The sequence below is a fragment of the Eucyclogobius newberryi genome, unplaced genomic scaffold (genome assembly GCF_026437365.1).
Source record: "Eucyclogobius newberryi isolate DKJ021-1_F unplaced genomic scaffold, fEucNew1.0.hap1 SCAF_6, whole genome shotgun sequence".
Classification (NCBI taxonomy): Eukaryota; Metazoa; Chordata; class Actinopteri; order Gobiiformes; family Gobiidae; genus Eucyclogobius; species Eucyclogobius newberryi.
Window position 1 is genome coordinate 19,365,746 of NW_027316278.1, and position 26,635 is coordinate 19,392,380.

General features: G+C 38.8%; 1 protein-coding gene and 1 long non-coding RNA gene across 3 annotated transcripts in view; both read right to left on the minus strand.

Annotated features, from left to right (window-relative positions):
- The window catches only part of LOC140347147 (uncharacterized), a 413,233-nt gene that overhangs the window by 79,065 nt on the left and 307,533 nt on the right, over positions 1–26,635 (minus strand). The gene's annotated exons all lie outside the window — the stretch shown is intronic.
- The window catches only part of edil3a (EGF-like repeats and discoidin I-like domains 3a), a 131,397-nt gene that overhangs the window by 67,187 nt on the left and 37,575 nt on the right, over positions 1–26,635 (minus strand). For both annotated transcript variants that reach the window (XM_072432742.1, XM_072432741.1), the window contains exon 3: positions 14,204–14,332. In XM_072432742.1, the coding sequence (XP_072288843.1) occupies positions 14,204–14,332 (129 nt within the window). The remainder of the gene's footprint in view (positions 1–14,203; positions 14,333–26,635) is intronic.

Here is a 26,635-nt window from a genome sequence, read left to right on the forward strand (position 1 = left end):
ATCATTACTTTAAACTATGAGGGGGGGGAGATCAGGCAAGTCGAATATTATACATATTCATACCTTTTATAAAGTTGTCTCAGCAGATATTAAAGTGCACGACAGGTTCAACTGCACATGTCACTAAAACGTAGTGAACATGATTATATCTAAGTTTTACTATAAGAATGTTGCCTATTTTTCCCCAGTTTGACTAGTTTGGTGATGTTTACTTACTGTACTTCCTGGTTGGACATGAGCAGCAGATTTGAGATAGGTATATTATATTATATCTATATATTACCTAGCAACCTAGCAAGTGTAAACAATGGCCAAAAAACATATAAATTACACAATATTTATGATTTGATAAATAATAATACTCACTAACACGTTTATTCTATATTTTTTTATTTGTCACTAATATTGAGGACATAGACAGAGGGATTCAGTTTTTGCACTACTTTTTTCTTTCTTCTTTCAAACTGAAACTATGATAACAATTTACCACAGGGACTACCACCAGACAAAGTAATAATTATACGCACTTCAAACCGCTAGCATCTCGTAATTCAACTCCCTATATGTAACTGTACTGTCTTTGTTTGAATATTTTCCCAGTACATTAAAAACCACACGACTGGAATCTCATACAGAGACAGCTTGGTTTCATCCCAAAAGTGCTGACTCTTGAAACTGACCCCATTGACCCTGTATGTGTGAAATAGAGGCAGTATAGCCCATAGTCACTGACAGACCAGAATTAAGTGCCCCAGAGCGTGTTTATTCCTGCCACATCATTAACCTTTGACCTTGGGCACTAACACTTCCGCTAAGCACATTCGCAATGCAGGGTGTGGCTTCCCCCGAGATGCTGCGATGAGGTAGTACTCTGACTACAGCTTAGATGTGGGGAAAATAGAGTATTCTGGGGATTTGCAAAATGATAACACTGACTATCCTATAACGAAAACGAATAGAATAGAAATAAACAGAAATGTCCAGTAGTGTAATCGTGGGTATATAAAGATATTTCTGCTCTTGTTTTGGTTAATTTTAAGGTCCATTTGCTTTTTGTGGCACAGTATGCAACAGCTAAATCTGCTTTTTTTCCCCAGATAAATTTGTGTAATCTTCAAATCATATGCTAATATAATCTCTGTCCAAACTGGTAATGGTTTACGATGCATATTGATTTGGCATAGTTTTTTTAGAAGCCCATCTCTGATGCAAAACTCTCAGTGTATTTGCATTTTTGATCAGGAATATTCACATTTGCGGCGTTTGAAATGTGGCTTATACCATTTAATTTAACATGTACTAAAATGGAAATCTGAAATGAAAAATTTTAAAGATTATTTTTAGGCACATTCCACATTGGTTTCTTGGTTGATCCTGGACTATTCATTCAACCAAGTTTTGTGTAGAAAAAACACACCAATCTTGAGAAGTTCAAGAAGAAGTATAATTTTTATATTAAAACTGCAATTTGCTTAATATTTTTATTGCAAAAAACCTCTGCATCTAATAAAGATGAACACAAGATGAGTTGTGTTCATTGCTTTAAGACCCTTTGGGAGCTTTGGGGTAAGAGCTGATTGGCTGAGCGTTAGTGGTGCACCAGGCTTCATTACGTGTCTGAAAAAGTTATATGTGGAAAAATTGCAATGTTCTTAAGAGTTTGAAAGAGTTAGAAATAACAGGTTATAACTAGTTAGACGGACTGACTTCCTCCTTCCTTCCCCAGCTTTGATCAGCTCCTAGTATTGGCTGTATTTACTTACAACACACTCATTTATACTACGACTACACTGACAGGTATACTCTCAATCCATAAACATTTTTGCCAACGGAAAACAAATCTCAAACATCAAAGACCTTCACATAACATTGAATTTCAAATGTGTAAATTGCATGTACTGTTTGTCTCTATATTTATGTTTTTGTGACTAGTTTTCCGCATAATATTGAAACCCATCACACCTTCTCCGAGATAAAAGAGACATTTGCTGAAAACATAACAGCATCGACAGCTAGTACATTAAGAGCCGGGAAGTACAATCTTTTAGCGTACACTTTTTATTTGAACCAATCTCTCTGCTGTCCGATTCTGTTTTATTCATTGTCATGGCTGGCTGCCCATACAAAGCTCACCCCGCACCACACCTTTACGATTATTGGCTGTGTCTCTATAATGTCACAGGGGAGCACACACGCGTCTGCAGAGGGGAAGGAGCCTTTTTATGTCGGGTTTGACAAGCTTTGGAGCAGTGAAATGTGTCTGCTTCTCAATACACAAGGCCAAAAGCAACCGCGTCTCTCTAAATTAAGTGGAGAATGGAAGGCGGCATCAGGAAGTGGCTGTCTCCGCTGTCACTCTCTCCTGTCACTCTGGCACTACACTCCCTGACACCGGTGACCATCGGTAACAGACTCTATACAGTTTGCTGTGTTAATAGATTAAATGCAATAGTCAGTTCACAGACAATTCTTTTATTTTGAAATGTATTGTTGATTGTTTGTTATGTTTAACTTATCAGCCATTAGTTAAAAAGAAGATATATGTCAAATTGACAGTAAAACACGTAAATGAAAATCTTCTGCTTGATTTCTCTTATAGTTTCTGCAGTTTTGAACAGGAACTCAATTTTCTATAATCAAACTGTTTTAGAGAAATTTTGCAGTTTTCAGTGAGCAATATGTAAAGTAATTGCCTATATAGTTTAGAGTTTAATGGCAAGTACCCCCAAAAAGTATGTCTTCTTTAAATAATAGTTGCAGCCCCACATACAGTGGAGATACACAAAATGTTGGGACAGCTCTTGGATAAAAGAAGCATTAAGTACACTCAACGCAACATTTAAACCATAATGTAGCGTAAAAGTGCCATTCCTCTCGCCTGTGGTAATGTAAGCCCTATAGGGTTGGTCAGGTCACAACCCCTAAAGACTTAACCGAAAACATGTTTCAAAGGATTCTATATGTCTGAAACCAAGAACATTATTTTCCCTGGACATATTTTGAAGTGGGATAATCTTTGAAATACTACCTTTCAGTGCACTGTAGTGGAGTCTGAATAGGCCAAACACTTCAGGTCTGTGCTGTCCAGTGAAGAGTGCATGCAGAACGTGAAGAGCTCACTCGACTTGCAGATGAGGAATAGCACTTGGAGGAAAGCCTTAAGTGTAATTTTGAGCTTATACAGATGGAGGCTCCAAAAGCAGGTGTGTGAGGCGAATACTGATCGGGCCGGAGCAGTGCTATAATCCAGCAGCAGCTTCTGAGTGTCACCTGGCTACAGTGGCTGAATGCTAAAAGACGCTCAGACATCTGCTCTTATCATCACCACAAATGGAATTAAAAAGGCTGCTTTAATGTGACTGTAATTGTGATTAAAGACAACATTTGGGTCATGCAAATGTAATAGACGCAGCACAAAAAGCTTGTTTACTTAAGATCTCAGTGTGAATAATGAACCAACTAAAAGTAATAGTACTGTAATAATTTGTTCTTATCATTTTACTCTTCTAATGTTTGTCTCTGTAGCAGAAGCCACATCTACAATATCACAATTCAAAATAGAGCTGGGTTTCAATTCAAATTTCAAGAATCGATTCGATTCTGATTTTTACGTTTCAAAATCGTTTTTTTCCGATTTCTCAGATCCCATCCGATTCGCTCCGATTTCGATTCGATCCGGGGGTTAATGTTATGTAAAAATGTATTTGAACCATTTCCTTCACTTCATGACTGTGTAGAGAAGCAACATATTAAAACTAGTATTATATCAATATTAAACAGCAAATCTAACAAGTATTGGTAGTTACTGATGGAAGACTGATGAAAAGATTAAGGGTCAATCTACCTTCAAGAAAAATAATCCAGGAGTCCTGAATTATCTTTTTTGAAGGTAGATTGAAGTTCACTGAGGGAAATGTAGAAAATAATTTTAATTTAAATTTTTTTTTTTTTAAAAATCGATCTTTGGACGTACGAATCGATAACTGGTCATTAATATGCAAATCGATTAAAAATCGGATAATCGATTATTTCAACCCAGCTCTAATTCAAAATGTTTGAACGAAAACTAAACCGTAGCTAGTGATATGCTTGTGTTATAGTAAATACAAATGCATTTACAGAGTGGTTGCAGATTCTGATTTGTGTGATTTATACAATCTAGAGTACAGGATTTAGGAAATTTACCTTTGCACAACAGGGGCATGAATAGATAAATGGAGTAAAATTGTGATGTAAAAGTGAAAATCTGCAACCTCTACCAATTTGCATTTTCATCTGTTGTATCCTTTACATGAAATGGGCATATATTGACTCCCAACACTGTTTACCGGAGAGTGGTGAAAAACCTTTTATAATCATGGTTTTGCAAACGATAATGGAAATAGCATCATTTCACTTGACCAGCTGTGCATGTAAGGAACAAAGTCAAATCTAAAAGCCGATATGTTAATCGTGCACTTGGTTGCTGTTGTTGTTGTTGCCATGTTGAATGAGCGGTGGCCTTCTGGCAGCCCTTCTCTCTTGGACCTGATCTGACCCTCCTGCATTAATGCAGCTCTTGTGTAGTCAAGCTGAACATTTATCAGCACTGTGTTTTGGTTCACCAAGCCAAGTCCAAGGGCAGCTCTGCATCTAACTCTTTTTCTGCCACCTGCGATTTGGAAATGCACCTCCATTTATAGTCTGGACATCTGCCAGTGGGTCCATCCTTATAGTGCAGTGGGCTGAGAGGTGACAGCCCGGCTCAAGTGGACCTTACACAATTAGGTCCAGGTATAACGGCTTATTCCCCCACATCCGCTGCTGGGAAAGGGATAAAGCAGCTGAATGCGTGCTCAGGGACCTACAATGGCACAGAGCAGGGAAGAAAAATATGCACAGGCTTTCTGGCAACTCATTATTTTAAAGTTATTTTCTGCATAAAAGCAAAGGCAACACATTCTGTGCCATTTCCAAACTCAGTTTTAACATAATTGCAGAAAATTAACTTGGAAAAACACTCTCCTGAAGCGTTCTCAGCACTGTCTCTGCAAAGTAGGTTTTGCTAACACGCCTGCCCTTCAAGTCACCTCCTGATTTCAATTCAAAACAAGAAAACACTGCCAATATATTTCAATAGCAGAATTGCCTTATTGCAGTAACTAACTATTAGAAACGTGCCCCTTGCCAGAGAAAAGAAGCCATTCTTTACAAAGTATGTTTTGTCTGCCCTTTAAAGGGAGAGATAATCCTTAAAGAGCCCTGGTTTTCTGAGAAAGTGTTAAAAGGTAAACCCTGACAAGATTTCTCTGGCTTTGTTCAGTTTAGCTGAATATAGCACAACAGTGGAAATGCATTTGACTTGGGACAATAATACCATGCTCTCAAAGTCAAAGGTCAGGGCCGTCTTCTTTGTGGTATGTTCAAAGCAATCAACACAATTAAGTGAAGCCAAAGAGAATGTAAGAAATGTGTAAATATAAAAGAACAATCCGGAAATGTCACTTTCATGTCTTTATCATTCTTTATTCCTTTTATTCCTTATAGTGAACAGATCATCTCACAATAAGCATACATGCATCCAATAATTATAACACAAACAAATCATTTGGTCTGTATTTTCTCACTCTTCAGAACTGCAGCCTCAAAAGTCCACACAGAATGAACTAGATTGAATGTGACTAGAATTCCTTGAACATGAGCTATTTAAGGGATCCATTGTCATTGAATAAATCCCATTTTTTCACCTTTCTAAATATTACAGGGCTCTCTGGGACATATCGCATAAGACAAGGGCACATTTGTCCTTCAACAATGCAGATGAAAAGGACAGAGACTTTAAAACGTCACTGGAGCTTTAACCTACTCCATTAAAAGCAATCTGTACATCCAATGTCACAGGACAAGAGTTTGAGGTGCAGCCTCATTTTGTGGCAGTTCCAGTGTGGCACTAATGCTGTTGATCAGGGGTGAATTCCAAAATTTAATCCTCACATTATTATCTGTGGTTTTCTGTTTAATGCAGCTCTGCTCAAACACACTTTTCCCCACTAACCTCTAAAGCGATGACGTCACAACATTATATAGTACTATTTAATGCATATGGGGGGCAGCTAAACAAATAATGCAGTTTTTGTTGTAATACAAAAAGGTAATGGGTCTAGTCACTAACAGAAATCATCAGATTAAACATTGTGAATTTACCATTTGGATATTTCATGGCAAAGTACAATGTAATCAAGATCTTTGTTTCCTTCTGAACATTGGTTGCATTAGAACTGAAACAGGGGAAAAAATGCCTTTAATTGTGTTGCTTTACTGGAATACTGGATACTACATCTGAAAACCACAACATTGGTCCTGACATGGGGATTTGACCAATCACAACAAAGTATTAACTCCAAGAAGACGATACCTTCTGAAAGTAATAGAGCAACTAAGTGTAAATCAATTGTAATACAATAGAAATTATGAATTGTGATATGAACTTCATGGCATATTGTCCAATCCTAATTTTGGTAAATGCTTATTTTAATTGTGTTAATATAATTTAAAATGTGTTCTTCTTGTAGCAGGCAAAAAATAAAGGGCATCAGGAGTAAAAAGCAAAGCCTATGGAAGCCAGATATCATCCCATTAAATAAGAAGAAAAACCCCCAGTCCAATTTAGTATAAAATATTATTTCTAGTCATAAAAATGCACAGGATGCCATCCAGGCTTGGGAAGCAAATGAAGGGTTTTTTGTTTGAAAGAAGGTTGAAGCGGGGTTGAAAGTTATCCCAGTTACAATCTGTACTTGTGAGCCCAGACAAAAAAACAGCTAAACTGAACAAAAAAATCCTTCTGGCGGCAGTGCTGACTGATCAGATTATGATTGAAATGCCACATAAAAAGGCTGCCCTTGTTGCCTGCCTGGGCTACACAGACATGTGGCTCTTTGAAAAGAAGACAGCCAAATGTTGCAGGAAGCTTTACAGAAATACTGCTCTACTGGCAGACACGCCTCTTCTGTGGCCCGTGCCTAGCCTTGTGCTGTTGATCAGTGTCATCTGGCCGCTGGGCTGGGGGATTGTGGTCACTCTTTGGATGTTTGGTCAGACATAGGCCTTTCCCTCCAGGATTCTTGGCACTCATCTCTTTCCTGTAAATGCAGCTCCCACAGCCACAGACAGTGAGCAGTGGGTGGGCCGTGGAAATGTGTCTACCACAGGCAGCAGAGCAATAGGAAGTCTCCAGGCTGGAACTGTCTTCTTAGGGTTTTATAAAGTGGGCAAAATGTTCCTCTAGAAATCAAATAAGTGAAGAATGTGAAGAGTTGTAACCATTATCAAAAGCATTAGTTGCAGTAAAATAATGTCTTAGTAAAAAATAAATAAATCCTGATTTATCATTTATTGCTTCATACTTCATTGCTCAAAACTGTTACTAAAATTTTAATAACATTAAATTACTGTTAATCTTTTAAACAAGACAAAATCTGATTATGAGAGCCACATTTAGTAGCAGATTACCATGACTTTATATTAGGATAGAAGCTTGTAGGACTAAGCCCTTCAAAGCCGATCTTGACCATTTCTGAAAATATGTTCTATGCTTCCATTCAGCTGTGTCTAACGTAACTTTGCTGTAATAGTCCAGTGCTTAAATCAATCTTAATCCATTTTGCTAAGCCTTCCTTCCAAACATAGTTCTTCGAGTGAAAAAGCGCCTAAGACATTTCAGATAATGCTCATATGATCGAAGACAGTAAGTACTTTCCCCAGAGCCACAAACAAAACAACAGAGACACTTTTGCCTGCATGGAAGGGGTTATATCCCAGGCAAAATATTGCTCTTTGCTGGCTGCATAGTCAACACAAAATAGAATATATTAATGCATATTTGTAAAGTTCATATTCGTATTTTGAGCAGCGCAAATAGTTTGACTTGACATTAAAAGCTTTTCAAATCGTTCTAACACAAGCCAGAGCATAATGTTTGGTTTAGTCATTTGCTTGTTCAATTGCCAATGGGGGAAAAAAAATCTTTCTGACATCCTTAACTTTTTGTCTGCCACGGACGGAAATTTCTGTCTTAAGGACTTAATTTGATCACGTGAAGCGAGGCACCCTGACACAGAGTACTTAACCATTCACGTGCAAAACAAGCTGTAGATGCAGTAACTTGTGGGGCCGGGGAAACCTTACCTGTGTCACATCATGTTTACTCTGTAGCTGCACACTTGCACTTACAGCAGATCGTATCGCTCGCTTTCCAAAAGAAGGATATAGCGAATCTAAAAGTTTACCGTTTAGCAAGCTTTGGAGCAGATATTTTATATGAAACAAGAAAAAGCATTTTACTGGATCAGAGTCTGGGGAAGAGGAGACATCGGAACAGGGACAAGATAGAGATGAACATATGGCAGGGCTGAGATCTCCCGTGGCCTAAAGCAATGGTAGTAAATAAAACTAGTTTATTTCTTTATGCAGGAACTGCTGCATAATCTGTGCATCATAAGGGAACATTCACAAGGCCCTTTGTCATTTTCAATTAAAGTAGAAACATTTCTTTTGTGAACGACATTACGTTTTCTGTGGGGCTGTGACTATTGTTGAAATTAGCGAAAACTCACAAAATGCATACACATTTACATAATGCAAGGCAGAATATTTGGTGCATGAAAGAGAAGGTTAAACAACCCAGTCTAAAGAAAGATAATTTCCACATAATTGCTGATGATCTGGGCTGAGCTGGCCAGTGGAGCGTAGCAGCTACGAGCACTATGAGCTTTCCATTTGATGATATCTGCTTGAAGCAGAAAGGTGCAACAAACTCGCTCCTCGACACTATAAAGCTGCCACTACAAAGTCATCCCCAAAGGAAAGAGCCAGGCTTCAGAAAGACCCAGACATTTGTCTCTGAGGTGAAAGGCAACAGGAAGGTGAAAGATAAACCTCTGACACTTCTTTACAAAATCGACCTGTTGTAGGTAACAGTTGAAAGGCTACTGTGAAATAACCCATTCCAAGTTGTAAATGTGGGAAAAATAAAGTGTCACATCCTCACCATCCACACAAATAATGGGTCACGTGACAACAACGTGTAAACCACATCATGGTGTATGATTGTGTATTCTTATTCTACTTATTCTACATTGTAAATCCTGAGAGCCACAAATAATAACTACTCTGGCACTAAAACAATGCTGCTGTTCTCTTTAAGTTTAGTTTTAGTTTACATATGCTGTGTGCTTGTGTACAAAAAGTAATTTCCTCCACTTAAATAATAAGTGAGTCCTGAAAAGTGTGGGGGATTTTACATTGCTTAGAGCTGACAGGGAGTAAATTGGTCAATAATGAGAGTTAAATGTACTTCATGCAGTGGTTCCTCATGCAGCCCATTCTTCCAGCTGCAGAGTGTGTGGTCCGCCCCAGGTGAGCGGCCTCAGTAATGGCTCCTGCAGGCCTCCCAACAGGCCACTGCTATAAACACTGTCTGATTATGGTGTGGCATCAGGCTATGGAGGCACAGCACTAATACGCCGTGATAAAAGAGCTCAATACTAGATCAAATACAAGCCTGTGTACAAAAAGGTCTGCACATCGCACATTTAGCCTCAATCAATTCCGCATGGCTGTTCCATCTCAGGAAAAAAAGCAGAGATCCATCGATCCAAAAGGGAATGTGCTTAGAGCCTCGTGGACAACATGGAAAAGTATTACCATTCTAAAACTTTTGGACTAAAAGGCAAATTGGACAATTTATCTCCTGTCATTTTCAGTTTAATCTTCCACATAGATAGTTTATCATAATCTAACTCCTCTGAATATTTCCCCATGAAATTGACACAGATATTAAACAAAACAGACACATAATAAGCATTAGTAACAGTAAGCATCCACTAAAATCTTGAAAAAATAGATACAGTACAATGTTTGTTTGTTCATGGATAAACACCTGTCAGTTATTGTGATCTGCTGCTCTCAAATAGTGCACATGATGAACTACACATGTGCTTCGTATCATATTTTCCACACTATATGACGCACTTAAAAACCTTTAATTTTCTCAAAAAACAACAGTGCGCCTTATAATCCAGCGCTCCTTATATATGGTTACCATCTGGTTGTGCTCACTGACCTTGAAGCGAGTTTGTCTGGTACACGTTTTGTTTCACTTAATGCGCCTTATAATCCACTGCGCCTTATAGTGCAAAAAATATGGTAATACATTCACAAGATCAAGCGTTCAAAAGGTATAATTTAATATTCCATTTAGATTTGAAATATATGAACTTACACATGATGTTCTTAACAAGCATAATTCAATGGTGATGTGTGTTATTGGCGGACATATTTTGAACGAGTAATTGTTTTTGTTTGGGACGGATACATATTTCTCGAGCTCCAATGGACGCTTGTCATTGTTGCAATTTCAAGGCAGGTCTCGCCTCTCAAAATCAATTTAATTTGCAGTTTTGTTAGCTGTGATTAAAGAGAAAATAACAAATGGAGGTAAAGAAAAAAGAAGCAGGTCATCATTATTATAAAGAAAAATTAACCCTTGTTGTTTCATGTCATTTCCCATCACGCAAATAACCTGTTAATCATTGTGTAGGCCTGTCATTTATCAGCTGTATAACCAAGCTGCCTTTGTACACATGTTTATTTACGAGCCCCAATCATCAATTTGCAGATTTGATTATAAATGCCTTCATACGCGCAACTTTGAACCACTCGCTCGCATTCAAGTAATGACCATGAGGGAAATTGGCAGTGGTAATGTGTATTCATACCATATTGAATCAGTTCCTCACTCTCCTCAGGGCAAAATAGGAAACAATTGAAACGACTGAATAATGGCATAAATAATAGACAGCCACTTACAATGCTGTATGTGGACCAACAATGGTGTATACTACATTGTCCCCAGGGAAATTTGCCCTGTATTTGACCTATCCTTCAACGGTGGCAACATGTTCTCCCCACCACAACCCCGTATTTATCTTAAAAGCACCCTTGATTTCAAAATATTAGCATTACCTGTACTAAATACTACTAGACTATGGCTTACTGCACTGATTCTACAATTCCAGACAGACGTCAAGATTTCACTTTGTGCACGACTTGAAAGTATTCCTCTCTGCAGACTTTTATTCTTTGCTCTCTATTAATTTCTCTCTCTCTGGCCAATACGGATCAGAACACAGCCTGGCCTTTAATGCATTAAAGCCATTACGTACGAGAACACCTGTGATGAAGGACAAGCGTGCTGCACCAAGAATACAATGCTCAGCCAAGCAGACATCTTAAGACACGGCATATATATATATATATATATATATATATATATATATATATATATATATATATATATATATATATATATATATATATATATATATATCACCCAGCGGGAAGCATAAGACTTACAGATATATTGGCCAAATCCTGGGATGGGGGAAAAGGCTGGAAATACACAGTGCTTTATAAAATGAATTTGTGCTCGAGAGATTGCTGAGTGGTTGTCCACAAAAGTTCTGAAATATGAAAACACAGCAAGAACTGCACTCAGTTGTTTTGTGCTTTGTCTAAAAGGCTATTGTGGAGTTTGTGGTCCTTCTCTTTTCTGGCCCCGTCACATCTTTAGTCTCCAACTGACTTCAGGAGCGCTTTTAAAACAACTATAAACCACGTCGTCTTCTTCTTCTAGATTCTAGACCTTTTGTTTGGCAGCTCTAAGTAACTGGCATCATTCCACACAGCACAAGCCGTCTTTGGTGCCCCGCTGCCACGTTATAGGTACAAACACCTCCCGTTCACACAGGGCTGAGCTTATCTAACGGTAAGATTTGTTGAGATTCTATTTTCAGACAAAAAGATGCAAAGCAAGCAGCTATTTGCTAGTTTGACCCCCCTCTGTCCTAATCATGGTGATCACTCCCCAAAAGACCCATCTTCAGCTCTCTTGTCTTCTTAAAGTGAAACTGTTTCAAAATCCTGCTGCTCCATTTTTATACCTTCTTTTATTACATTTCCAGTTTTCCAACACATGAGAGCAAATTAAATCTGCTGCTCTCGTATTATCATGTTATCATTGCAACTGTGCGATTATTCTGTGCCTTACACTCTTTACACAGTTTCATCACAATTTTAATTATAGCAAGAACAATGCTTTAAATCCAAGGCTAAGTAATATCTCATGAAGACTTATTATATTGTATTAAGCGCAAAGTCAGATGTAGAAAGCCCCTTCAGCAGGTCTTTTCTATCCTGCAGCCACACATTGCTTTGAGGAACCTGTTCTTTCAACACACAATCGCTCGCTGCTCAAAGTTATTACTTGTGTGATGAAATCTATTATACATGAACAAATGAAACTCCTTAAATTGTGACACTAATGTTGGTCTTGCAGAAGGCCATAATCCGAACCATAATATTGTACTAGGCCAAATACTTGGATGTGTTCCTGATTCATGATTTCCAACACAGTCCAGGCATAACACTTTTGATTTCCGCACTATAAAGCGCACTTAAATGCCTTTAATTTCTTCAAAAAGCGTCCGTGCGCTTTATAATCCAGTGTGCTTAATATATGGATTAATTCTGGTTGTGCTTACTGACCTCGAAGCAATTTTGTGTGATACACGGTGTAAAAAGAAGACTCGGGACACGAAAGAGTCTAGAAGCACGTTTACGGTAGTCTGGAACCGGAAGTCCCAACAACATGTATGCAAAGCATTCTGGGAACAGTGGTCTCCTGCTACACGCGGTGCTCGCAACGCACTGTCTAAATGTAAACTACATTATTATTACAGACACCTAAATAAACTACCTCGAATTAAGGACCCCCAAGATGGCTCCGGCCAAGAAACCATGGATCTATTATATTATCGCAAGAGACGCGCTTATGACCCGGACTTTAATCTCTGGGCTCAAGTATCAGTCCCAACTGTGGTCAGAGCATTTACGAAGGCCGGAATCATCAGAAGTTTACAGCAGCGAGACTCGGATAATGACGAGATGGATCTGGGGATGTACAGCATCCAGCCCAACTGTTAAAACTCGGACACTGAAGATGAAGAATTTGAGGAATTTGTGGAAGAGGAATGAACTGAAAACCCGAGTGTATTGTGTTGTATTTTACTTGTTATAACTGAGCAAGTCTGATAGTTGTTGTCAATACACTCATTAACGTTTGAACCATGTTGATCTGAATGAGTTGAAGGCGTTTAATAAAGCTCAACTGACTGACTTATCTGTCTGTTTTGCTTTATATATGAACAATTATCCAAAATAGACCATTTATTAACAGTGCGCTTTATAATCCATTGCGCGTTTTTGAGCGGAAAATACGGTATACAGTATGTTACTTGAGGTTCAAAATGTACCTTAAGCCTCCCATGCAGTCTATATTAATGTACTTAGCAGTTCAAAGTGCAGATTTATCTTAGCATTTGTTACTTGAGTGTTGGGAAGCATTATTAGAGTTAAAAGTTACTTTCTCAGGTCAATATGTTAAGTAACTGCCCTATTTAGTCAAAAAAGCATGTTGATAATTTTTGTGGATCAATTTTGTGATGCTCTTTTAATAATCCAAACAGGAGCAGGGATAGGGGGAAGCAGCTGTGTTGTGCATCTGAGGAATAGAAACAGCTTTATTTTATGTGTGATGATGTAATGTCTGGCAAAAAATCATATTGCAATCAACCAAGTGATGGCTCGCTTCTCCACCTCATCCGTTCAAAAGTATGCTTTGACTCAGAGGTCCGTGTGCACGTGGTTCTGTTTGTGAGGGAAACAATGTGCAGCTGAGGTTTCACGGAGGCAGAGGAGAGTGCGCAAGGTGAGGAGGAGACGCACAGGCTCATCGTAGAGCAGGCTGCAGGTCTGTGTGTTCACCACAAGCACTGGCTCCTGACGCAGTTCACGCTTTGGAGACAGGAGCAGGACAGCCCCTGACCAGCTGGAGCTTAATGTGTTACAGATTTGATAAAAAAATAGTACTAGATTACATGGGAGAACAAAACTAAAGAGAAACTGGGACAAAAATGTCTTTTGAAATGTGTTTCATCAAAAATGCATTGCCAAAATTCTCTAAATAATTACTCTAAATAAAATATATATATTATTCAAGAGATGTATCAAATGGATCAAATGGAAGTCGATACAAGGCATGTTCCTTTGCAATTTACATCTGATTGAAACCCTACAAACAGAATAGTGTAGTGCAGTGACTTACTGTGCTGGCAGTGGACTCCGCTGAAGCCCGGCGGGCACTTGCAGATGTAGCCGATGAAGGTGTCCCCCCGGTAGGACTCACTCACCTCGCATGTACCCCTGTTGTGGCATGGGTTTGGGTGGCATGGGCCTGTTAAGGACATAAAACACACAATGAGAACATAGTGTGTATTTGCTAATTTCATTCCTAATCCATATAGAATCATATCTAGACAATATCAACGAAATAGCACATCATCACAAGAATCACATCACCAAATCAATTTGATTATATAATTTGTCATATCGTTCAGCCCTAATTTGGAGTGAATATGAATAAATACAAAGACACTAATGAGGCCGAGAATGAGTAAAAGAGTTTGACAGAAGTGTGGCAGACACGAGCGCTAGGCACTGGGCACTGCGGCAGGTCTCTGTGGTCTTGGAGGAAGCCCAAGGCATCATCCTGAAACCCTTCAATATGTCCCCCGCCAGGAAGCAAGCTCCCCACTGCAGCAGCACTAAGTGGACAGCAGAGAGTTAAGTTGGAAGGTTCGCCCTCACACACATTTTGACAAAACATTCAAGTAGAACATTTGGATTTTGGATCATGGACATTGTGGAAATTATGTAACTACATATGGTTCATTATATATTATATATCTCCACACCGTCACAAGTAATTCTGAGGTGTTGGCTTTTCATCGCAGCATACAGTATATTCACAGCATGATACCTTGAAGAACATTTTTTCATTATATGTTTTGATAATATTTCAGATGAAGTCACATTTGGTAATCCAGTCGTTGTTTTCAGATTATATCCAGGGCCAGGTCATGGAGGCATCAGTCTGAGCCGGGATGCCCGGACTTTACTTTCCGCATATTCATTTGGTAATAGTTTTTCTTCTTCTCTGTGGTAGATAGTACTAGAAGCCATTGCAGTAGTAGCAGCAGTGGTAAGTAGTAACAGATGTCCAGATTATTCAGTTAGTCGATAATCGTGGTTATTCAGATATTATCAAAACAGTAATACAAGCAAAGTATAGTATTTTTAATTTTTGTCAGAATTTCCATAATTGTGAATAATCGTTAAATTGTTGTGTTCTTGTAATCACAGTATATTTATAACAAATAATGTCGACGGCATTCACAGTAGTAAAGGACAGTGGATGTGCATTCATGTTATGAAGTTCATTCCCTTGTGTCTTAATTGAGATTCCTCATCACAAGATCATAATTGATACATATTCATATTCTAGACCCAGCATTAAGATGTCCAACTGAATGTATTGGACTTCAAATTAAAATGTATTGTTATAATTTTGTGTGCATTATATTATAGATTCAACTTGCACAGTATTGGCATCAGATAGCCACCACTTTGTAATGCTCCGCTAAGCATGAGGCAATGGATTCATAGAATAATTAATACTCCTGATTAGATTACAAAGCATTGGAGTTGCATTGGAGTTCTTAAAACTACATCTCCAAGAGATGGTGCAACCAATACGAGACATTATGACAATAGCTGATTCACTTATCTGGGACACTTGTTAAGGCCAAGATAAACCAGGGATCAAATCACTAAAAGTCATTGTTTTAAGCAGTCAAACAAAGAAACGGCTGAAGCGGCTGTGGTCCAACTCCATCCATCCATTTTCTACCGCTTGTTCCCTTTCGGGGTCGCAGGTGACTGGAGCCTATCCCAGTGACTTCGGGCCTTAGGCGGGGTACACCTCAACGGTCAAAAAACCTCCTTGGATATAAAACGGCACATTATTGTACGGAGGTAGTCATAAGTTCATGATGTATGCAAGGGCAATGAGACATTTTAACAAAAGTGACATTTAGTATTCAGATACAGCGTTGATCAATGAGGTTTAAAATCCCTGGACAGTACCATGAGCCATAAGTGAGACATTTAATATTCATGATTTCTCAGCAGTGTCCACTCTGGAGCAGACCCAGGTCGCTTTAACCTGCAGCATGGGGCCAAATGCAAATGGCAGGGCCTTGATGCAGGGTTATTGGTTTCATATCTCAAGGCCTGCCGATAGCCATCTCATCTTTAAAACATCCACTTGTACGACTGCAGTCAGCCAGTCAAAACTTTGAAGATGAAGATGGAAAAAAGCTCAGCATTCTTCCCTAGAATCGTAATGCAGGGTGTGGGAATATTGTAAGCCTGGTCTCTAGTACTACACTCTAGAAAATTAAAAGCTAACTCTATTTTTATGTGTTTGTAACAGAAATAACCTGTTGTTTAATATGATTTTTAGTGATTAAATATTAGGCAAGGCACGTTTATTTGTAGACCACAATTTGTACACAAGGCAATTCAAAATGCTTCACACAACAGGAAAAAAATGCCTTAAAATCGCAAAGACATTACAGAAATCACAAAACCTTCATTTTTATTCATTCAATTGAACAGTTTTGCTGGCATGAATCATACATTTTGTCTGTGCTTAGTGATCCGTCAGATGAAAAGCCAAATCTATTGGCCCACACAGGCAGACACTCCAGACACTCTTCCCATATTTATTTGACATTGCCAGCATGACTGGCGTCTCCGGGATGGGAGCTTTTAGATTGATTCTTTCCCATGTTTGACCGTCCCTAGACGTCAACGCGCTATCTGCCTCTGCACACACTGTCTGTGCTGAGCGTATGCTGCTAGGCCACGGAGAGACTTGTACACAAGCTGTTTTAAAGTCTATTCTCTGAGCCACAGAAGCCAGTGCAGAGACCTGAGAACAGGACTAATGTGATGGTACTTCCTGGTTCTAGTCAGGACCTGAGGAGCAGTGTTCTGGATGTACTGCAGCTGTTTTACAGCCTGTTTGGAGAGGCCAGTGAGCAGGCCGTTGCAGTAGTCTAAGAGACAAATGCTTGGATAAGTCTCCCCAAGTCTGGTCTAGACACTATATTTTTGATTATGGCAATTTTTTTGTGGGACTGGACGTTATCTTTTCACAGGGAATATGAATAAAATGTCTCCGGTTGGGGAGCCTGACTCTCATTTTGTTTTCCCATCTGTGTTGTGACTACAGAAATACCACTAGGGGAAGCTGTTTTTACACAGGGCCCCGGGTTGGTTTGATTTTTACTAGGACTATAAGTACCGACAACATTAGACTGATTCACAAGGGAAATTACTTGTACAACTCAAACAATATGTGATGACAACATTTAAAAAGATAAAGGGGCAAAAATAGCAATTGGTGGTTATGTTAGCAAATTTTAATAATTCCCAAAATATTCTGACAATGAGATTAGGGTTACGTTTAGGGTTAGGTTTAGGAACAGGTAAAATGGTTAGGGTCTGGGAGAGGGTTCGCTCACTGGGTCTTGGTCGAACTCTGTCAAAAAAGACGCAGAGCAGATTGGTGTTGCGTATAGGTGTGATAAACCGAGAAGTTCTTCATAAATAATTCAACTGCTAAATGACACATTTAATGTGAAATTAATATCTGTCCATTATTTATTTCTGCTTTTAAATTCCATCTGTTTTACCAGACTATAGAAAACAACAGTCCCCATATAGCATTATTCCCATCTTCATTCAGTCATATCTCGCTGTCACAAGGTAAAGTGGGTTCTGACAAGCCTCTTTTTCCAGTTTCCAGTGATAAGGCGCCAAATGATGTCTCAAGGGTGAGACTATCATGGCCTCTTAAGTCATTCTGACAAATGAGCAGCCACGAGTCGCACATTTGACAACAGCAAGTAAACGGCCACAGCCTTGAGATGTGTACTACATACATCATACACTTAGCCATTTCACGCTAGCCTTAACCCCCACAATACCTTACAATGGCATCAGGGAGGAACATAAATAAACGAATGAATGTATGTTTGTCTTGTTGTGCTGTTGCAGTGGTATACAGCCATGTTGGAGGCACTTGCTTTTCTGAATTTCTTATATTGTGTTAACCACAGTTTATGGAAACTAGTCCTAGCTAAATCTACCATAAAGCCTTTTATGTTTCTGAAAATGATTACACTTGCACCTGGCCCCTGTCAAAAGAAAAATATAATAATAGAAGGCAATTCTAGGCAATTGTCTTGCAAACATTAGATTTCACCAAGTTGACGCTTCTGTGCCATTCCTCAATTTGTAAGAGAAAAGATGGCATAACTAAATGTATGTGCTTATCGCACAATAATTAGACATTTGCAATATACTGTGCAGCTCCACCAAGAGAAACCGACTAATCATTTGAACTTATAATGGTTTCCACATTGCACTTGCACTTGGCAGGGAAGGGGAGTGACAGGTTTCTGAGCTGATTTGACATGTCGATCTATAGCCGCAATGAGCCGTACCAACTGAGCCCTAATGGAGAGAGCACACCAGGAAGAACAGGCAGCTAGTGGAACCGGCACATGCTCACTGTTGTGTGTGGCCGCAATGCTGCAGCGACCAATGTTGTGTTTTACAGAGCGGTTTAGAAAGTGGAAGGAAATGTACTGAAATGTACTGAAATCATTCAGGACTCTAATCAAACTGGCAGAGTCATCTTCTCCCTTCAGGAAGAAGATATCATTCTATCAAATGTAAAACCTCTCCTTCCCGCAAACCGTCACTAGCTTGAGCTATGCACTTTACCTATTAGGATCTAGCACTTTACTTGATTTTTTTAAATATTTTTTCTTAAAAATCATATTGACTTAATCTTTTTAGCTTACTTACTTTTACAGTGTCACATTTTTCATGGTGCTTTTGGGGTTCGTAACTTGTGTCCATCGTTTGTTCGTGTGGTTGTTTTTATGACTTGTGCCCTTCGCCCTTTCTTATGTGGTTTTTAACTGCAAACAACATTTTGAGATTGCACGATAACCTCAGTGTTGAATTTTTGACACTTTACATAAAAATAGGACAATATAAGTCAGTTCAGAATATTTAAACTGAAATTAAATGCCATTAACAATTCGGAAAATTGAGACAAAGGAAAGTTTTTTTTTGTGTGTGATATTTTGAGATGCATCTCAATCTCATCATTGTCGATTTCAAACAATCTAATCAAAAGAAACAGACACCTCCTCTATTCTTTCGCATTTTTGCTGATGTGTCTTTTATTCTGGGTAAATCCAACCAGTAGAGGGGGCTCTAAAGGCTCCTGTGTGGACTAGAGAGAGACAACATGCAGCCGCGGCTCAGAATTAAACACGCTGTGTTAAGACTAACATGACTCCTCCGTCTTTCCACAGCCACACCCATAATAGATCCACAGCCACACCTTATCTTTAGGCTACACAGTCTAACACCTAGCTGTGTGCCACTTAGTACTGCCCAGCTTCCCCCTTAGGCTGGTGCCGGTAACACACTGCCCTACATATTAATTACAATATTAAGATTATGAGTGGCTCAATGGAGCATTTAATTATCCCTGGACAAGAGCAACTTAACAGTCAAGAAATAATGACCAAACCTTTTTCTCCAATTTGCTGCAACCACTATCTCCTTTTGCGGTAACTGCGGTTTGTGGTATTTGTGGTATGGCCTATAGGCCCCTAATAATGCAGCTGTGGCATCAGCTTACAGCTGATTCTCATTTTAAGCTTCACTTTTGTTTTCCGCATACAGCACCGATGCACAGCAGTGCTTCTGCTTTTACTACACATTAGTGGGTGAAGGAGGAGGATTATGGCAGATTGGATAGTATTTTAATTTTGACTGAACTTTACACAGACTCTGTTTGGCTGAATCTTATCACTGGATTTTAACCATGTCACATTTACCTGCAGTTTAAGCATTTACCTGAACCGAGGAGGAGGAGGATTACTGCCTAGAGTTGACAATGTCCATTCTGGCTTCAATGCGGACAACATACTGTGACGTGGATTTACGCACAGCAGACTTTGTGTTTTTGGTTGGATATAAGAGCAACTTTGTACTTTCAGTTTTTCTTTATCGATAAGCTGACACACTGTGCTTTGTTTGTTTGGGTCAATGTAGGTCTTATGTTGAAACATTGTGCTGTCTGTGCAGAATGCTCAGCTGTGCACAGCTGCACTGTTACGTCTGCGCGATGTATTTATTGAGTCACTGACAAAATTAATTTAAAACAGAGGCAAAACTGCCGTCTGCTCGAGACTTGAGCCGATACTGATGGCAGAACAAGGTGAAAATTGTCTTAAAGGAATTATAGAGGATTTTGGGGGGATTTGAGAACTCAAGCGACTGTTAGTCTCTTTTTAAAAATGCGCATGCGCACACTCACCCCCACCCTCCTGTTCTTTCCAACAGCCCCGCTACTACACGTGCGTTTGTTTATTAGCATGACTGATCGCATATTTTGTCTCCGCATATTTCTGTTTCTTCTGAGCAGCTCCAACACAGTCTTTCTCTGTCGTCATTTTGTACTGTAACTGAAGGAACTCGCTAAACACACACCGACATATCAACCACACATGTGCAGCCAGGGAAACGTGCTGCTATTCTGGGAACAAGCCTGCAGGTGTGCAGTAGGACGCAGGGAATTATTGACATCTGGGAGAACTACTCGCCTGTCCACGCCACGAGGAAATGAGACTCAGATTGTGGCCAAAAATCCTCTATTATTCCTTTAGGCGAAAATCACGGATCTTCCTTGGCATTTTTAAAAGGGGAGGATGAAATAAAAATTAAAATAACATTTTATTTTCGGAGATGCTGGTAAAGAATACATTTTTATTTTTATTGAGGTTTTGGCCAAAAAAACTGCGGAAAATCTGCAAAAACAGGAAAAATCTTGTTTTTTTTTCTCTTTTTTTTTCTCTGCGGACCGATACAACACACACATGCGTTTGTTTATTAGCGCAACGGAGCGCATCACATCTCTCGTCTTCCGTAGATTGCTGTCCACTTCTGCGTCAGCTCGAACAGTCTTTCTCCATCTTCATTTTGCCCCGTACACTGAGGGAACTATATTATGATAGATCCATGCGCTTAGGCACGCGGAAACGTGGGGACGAACTGCACGCGGCTGCAGATGAGCGGTAAGTGCGTTTTATGATTGATACGTGGCAGGACAAATGATTTATCCACGCCACGAGGAAATATGATAAAAAATTTGCTGAAAAAAATCGTCCATTCCACCTTTAAGTGAAAACATTAAATAAGTCATCATTAAACATGTGCGCAAAACTTGTTTAAAATATAAAATGCGGTTTCCTCAGGCACTTGAGCCCTTTTGCGGTTTTAGTACCGTACTTCAATATTGCTGTTACCACGACAGCCATAGCTGCATGGTCTTGCATCACCAAAGAACCGTCATATTTGCTCTGACTTTTAAGATCTGGCTGTATATTGGAGGCAGTGTATAAATCTGTGTCAGGGCTCATCACAGCAGACACTGTTTATAATCCAGCAGATCACATGAGTGCTGCTCTGTGTGTCTGGGTGAAGCCTGCGTGTGGGAGACATTGGCTGAGATGTTGTGTGAGTGTCAGCTGCTCGGCTCTACACCAACAGTGCATCTGTGATTGATGTGAGCCCACGGAGCGTCCACTACCACCGCTCTCATCTCCGTCAGCTGGGGAGGCCTGACCCGAGCCAGCAACAACAAAAGTAAACCGGACTGCTCAGAGTTTGGTGAGGTATGGTTAGTTTTTGCTCATAATTGTTATACTGCTTTGCTTCAACCTGTCACAAAAGAGGTTATGTAGATGACATCACAGCATACTGGAAATTAGCAGCGAGTGGCAAAAATGCATAAGAGTCAATAGTGAGTAAAGCTATATTTACAAAACGTATTATGTGAGAGAACTGCTACGGTCTCATAACGAACATCAAATATTAAGTTTGAACCTAACATCTAAAAAAAAAATAACAAATCAACAACAGGAACACTGCAGCTATGCTCACATCGATCACTGATACAGACTTTGGGGTCACATACAGTTGAATTGATTATCTTTCTCTCCTTGTTTGTTGAGGAAAATAATTGTTGAGGGTGACTTGAAGTGAAATCTCCAACTGCTGATAAATGAGCAGCTAAGCTCTACACAGTTGGAACAACAACGGAGAAACTACTTTCAGTTTCCATTTTGCAGTATTGAGAACAGCTTCATGGACAAAAAGTGTGCCGCTAAGCTTCTTCTTTTTTTTTTTTTAATAAAAAAAATGTCATATTGCTACAGAAAATATCACGATAAGATAATATTATTGAAACTAAATTATGCCACTGACACAATAACCTTGAAGCAGGATAAACCCAATAAACTATTGTCTAAGAAGCAAATTGTAAAGAAAACATGAACTCCAATACATTAATAGCAAAACAAAACACACAAAGTGGTTATTTAGAATCCATGAGTCATTACAGCTCATATTATAGCTCACATCATCTCATAAAAAATAAATAAATAATTAATTAAACAATAAGTTGTACTGAACGATAAGTTGGTATAGTAATTATCGTGACAGACCTAATGGTGCTTTCCAGAGGTCTAAAGGTAAATGTGAAATCTGGCAAATTCACATGCCAAATATCTCTTAAATGGAAAGACAAATGACTTAGATATGGACAATACGTCTCTGGTAATTACAACAAGCTTTTCACACAGGCCACTACTGAGTTTTGTAGAACTTTTACCTCATCTTTAATGCACTATACAAAAGAATGGACACAAATGCTTTTAACCATTGTTCCTTCTTCAAAAACGTATCTAGCATTTAGCTTAATTCATGCTAGTTTCATGAATCCTGGTTAGAAAGTCCTCGCCCCTTTGGGCATCAAAAACACTCTTTTCTTAATATCCTCGATAACTGACGTCTTCTTGATTTGTGACGTGGCTCTGAGAATCATTCCTGCTGTTTTTAAGTCCATGTTTATCTTAAACTCTGCAAAATAGTTGTCCTTTAAATCAAGAAAATCTAATCCTGGTATTTATAATTCAAAATCTAATTCTATAAAAAGCTTTTCACAATCAACTGTTGAAATAATGTAACTTACTTGAACAACTGTTGTAAATATTAGAGCTGGGTTTCGATTCAAATTTCAAGAATCGATTCGATTCAAATTTTTACGTTTCAAAATCGTTTTTTCCGATTTCTCAGATCCCATCCGATTCGATCCGATTTCGATTCGATCCGGAGGTTAATTTTATTAAAAATGAAAAATGTATTTGAACCGTTTCCTTCACTTCATGACTGTGTAGAGAAGCAACATATTAAAACTAGTATTATATCAATATTAAACAGCAAATCTTACAAGTATTGGTAGTTACTGATGGAAGACTGATGAAAAGGTTAAGGGTCAATCTACCTTCAAGAAAAATATCGATCTTTGGACGTACAAATCGATAATCGGTCATTAATATGTGAATCGATTAAAAATCGGAAAATCGATAATTTCAACCCAGCTCTAGTAAATATACATTTTCTGTATCTGTATTTTATTGTTCATCCACAAAGAAATGTACTGTACGTGTAATATTGTCCATATCTCTGCTGCTATGCCCATTAGCTGAGTATTTGTTCTATCAAAGCCACTTTCCTAAACATCCTTTACACAATTAACTTTCACAATGCGCAGTCGAAATGGAGAAGCTTGAGGCACTAAGAAGCACTTGGCTTTATGAGCGCGATTTAATTAATCACTAAGCTACTGGTTCACTGCAATTTTATGTCTCGACTTAAACAAAATCATCAATTTAAAGACACAAGAGTACATTACAGAGTGAAAGCTTTTGAAATGCAGCGGTATTTGTTTGACCCCAGTGCCCTGTTAATCTTATTTAGGTTTACAACATTGGCTGAGGTTAGGAGCAGGTCAGACAGATCAAGATTTCTGCTGATCCCGGTGAAGTGGGTCAGTTCTGTGACTCAAACATCTGCACGATTAGACAGATGCGGGTTTACACTGGGAGTCACTGCATAGTGCCAATACTTTTGTGTGAGTACAATTTTAGAAGATGTGTATGTGTTATTGGAACATAAAGTGATGAAAAAGTAGGAGGTGAGTTTCTTGTCTTTCCAGCAGACACTTTTTTAGGGTTAGGGTGCTTTCTTTCTTTCTTTAGCTCACTGTGAAAAGTGTAAATATTAAGTATTCTGAATTAAACCTGATTTAAGATGTAGTCCTAGACCTTTGTTATCTTTAATAGTTGTTTTAATGCTGGCTTAGACTGGATATTCTTATAAAAAGGACGGGGAATCACAGGCATAAACAAGATTCCTTTTTCCAAACAAGCAACACAATTGTAGAGCTGTCATTACGGATGTCACAATGTCACATTTTTGTGTCAAAAATATTGTGAGAAGAAACATCACATTTTAACAATTACAATTACTGACACCAAGACCAAACATACTTTCTTTCATTCAAATTGTCAAATAGGACACAATTCCTCTAATGATACACTAATGATAAACTAAAGTTAATGAGTTAATAATACACTTGGGGAAATTAACATAAACAACCAGATTTAAAAACTGTTTTAATATTCAGGATTACTTTTTCAGATCTTGGATGGAACTGAAGTAACTTACTTCTTCTAAAATCATCACAATCATTATTTTTCAGTTTGTTATATTGTGAACTGTATAATCATGATTATCAATTAACTTAATAATCTTAACATCCCTAGCTGTCACAAAATAATTAGCAATAAATTTTACAAAATATACCAAAAATACAAAAGTTGGGCATAATTTCTATCATTTTACATGGGCATGGAGCACCAGACTGGGCTCGCGTTGGCACGTGTGTTCATGGTGTAACACTGGCCTAGACCTACGTGCATTTTTAACATTGTTTTGCACTTTCCTTTAGTTGGTCTAAAATAGTATTTATACTTCCACTGTAAAGAGTATTTGGCTATTTGAAAGGATTTTTTTAAAGTACTCAATTCTAACTCTTTTATCTGAATGTATGTATGCCACAGTTTTCCCACAGTGAAATGTATATCCCTCTTTAGGACTGAATCTGCAGTCGACCTGATCACGGACAAATTTGACATGGCCTAATTGTGTCGAATCTATTTTAGAGCAAGCTTTTCATCCTTCAGTGCCTCACCAGCCGATGGTCGGTGCACCCTCCTTCACCTCCGCTGATATTTGCTGCTACTGTCTTCAATATTACACGCTTTTAGTGAGTCCTTGGCCTCCCATTCCAGCTTGCCCTTGCCACAATAATGCCACATCAATTCAATGCATTCAGCTGTCAGTGTCTGACAGTGTCGCCCGCAAGCACTTAGTGTTGGACACACGAAGAATCACGCAAATACAAAATGGTCCAGGAAGTTGTCAGATAAATATTGACACGTAGAGGTCACATTGAAGGATTCTGGACACAACAAAGCCATAAGAGAGGTGGACTCAGAGAAGTAAATGTCAGTAAATGTCACTGTATCCTTGCAATATAGGTCTTTCTTTAAAGCGGCTTTTCTTATTGGAATGTCATGAGCACACCATGTGTCTAACCAATTCGCTTGCAGCTTAATGGAATATTAGATTTACACTGTTCCGCAAAGAACCCTGCTCAATATTGAGTTGCATTGTCTAAAAGTGTATATTTGTACATATATACACAGAGTGTATTTTTGATATTTTGTTTAGTATTTGGGGGTTAACTATATTCCTCTTTGTCCCTTTCACATACGGAAACTTATCAGAAATATAAACCTGGAGTGATGCAGGAGAAGGTGTAAAATATCTCAGATTTCTGCAGAATCAATGAGAAAAGCACAAAACTCTGTTAATCTGAGGTGAGAGAAGTTTGATTTAGCTTTAGAGGCTATCGAGGAAATGCAGTGATGTCACGCCGTCATGTGGCTCCACTGTTGTGGACGCCAAGAAAGACGAGCACGCTCTTTGTGAGGGTCTGACAACCTTGCAGCATATTCAGAAAGTCCATCATTTGCAGAAAGGTCCGACATCACAGTGTGTGTACCGTGTATATGTGTGTATGTATCAAAGTGTTGTTGCAGTCCGCAACGATTGTGCAACTGAATCACGTGACATCAGGTGCACGTCCTCTATAGAGCTTCTCTGTTTCACATGCGCCACAGAAATAAACAAACCTGATTGCACGGTACGGTTTGAGTTTGACTTTATCTTCTTATTTCAAGCTAAATTATTGTGTCAGAATGGTCTTAAACCCAGTGAAACATTCTACATTACTAAAATCTAGATAAATATTCAGAAATCCTTCAAGCAAGGCAAAATATTCATGTTTTTGCAGAGTAAAAGAGAAAGAAACTGGGCTGAGCTGTGTATAATTAATGCAGCGCACATCAGTCATGTGACCCATTGTAAGCTGACGGACAGTTTGACAGCGCACAAAGACACGGCCCACTCTGCGTGTGCTCTGTACTGTAAAAGACACAGCAGCTGATCAGCTAAATGCCTCAAATCTGTCATGTAGAATTTGGCCTCCCTTTGTCACTCTGTCCCATTTTCTCTTCACACACAGTTCCAGGTCAGTGGATTTAAGTCGCACCTAATCCGCTCATTTTATAAA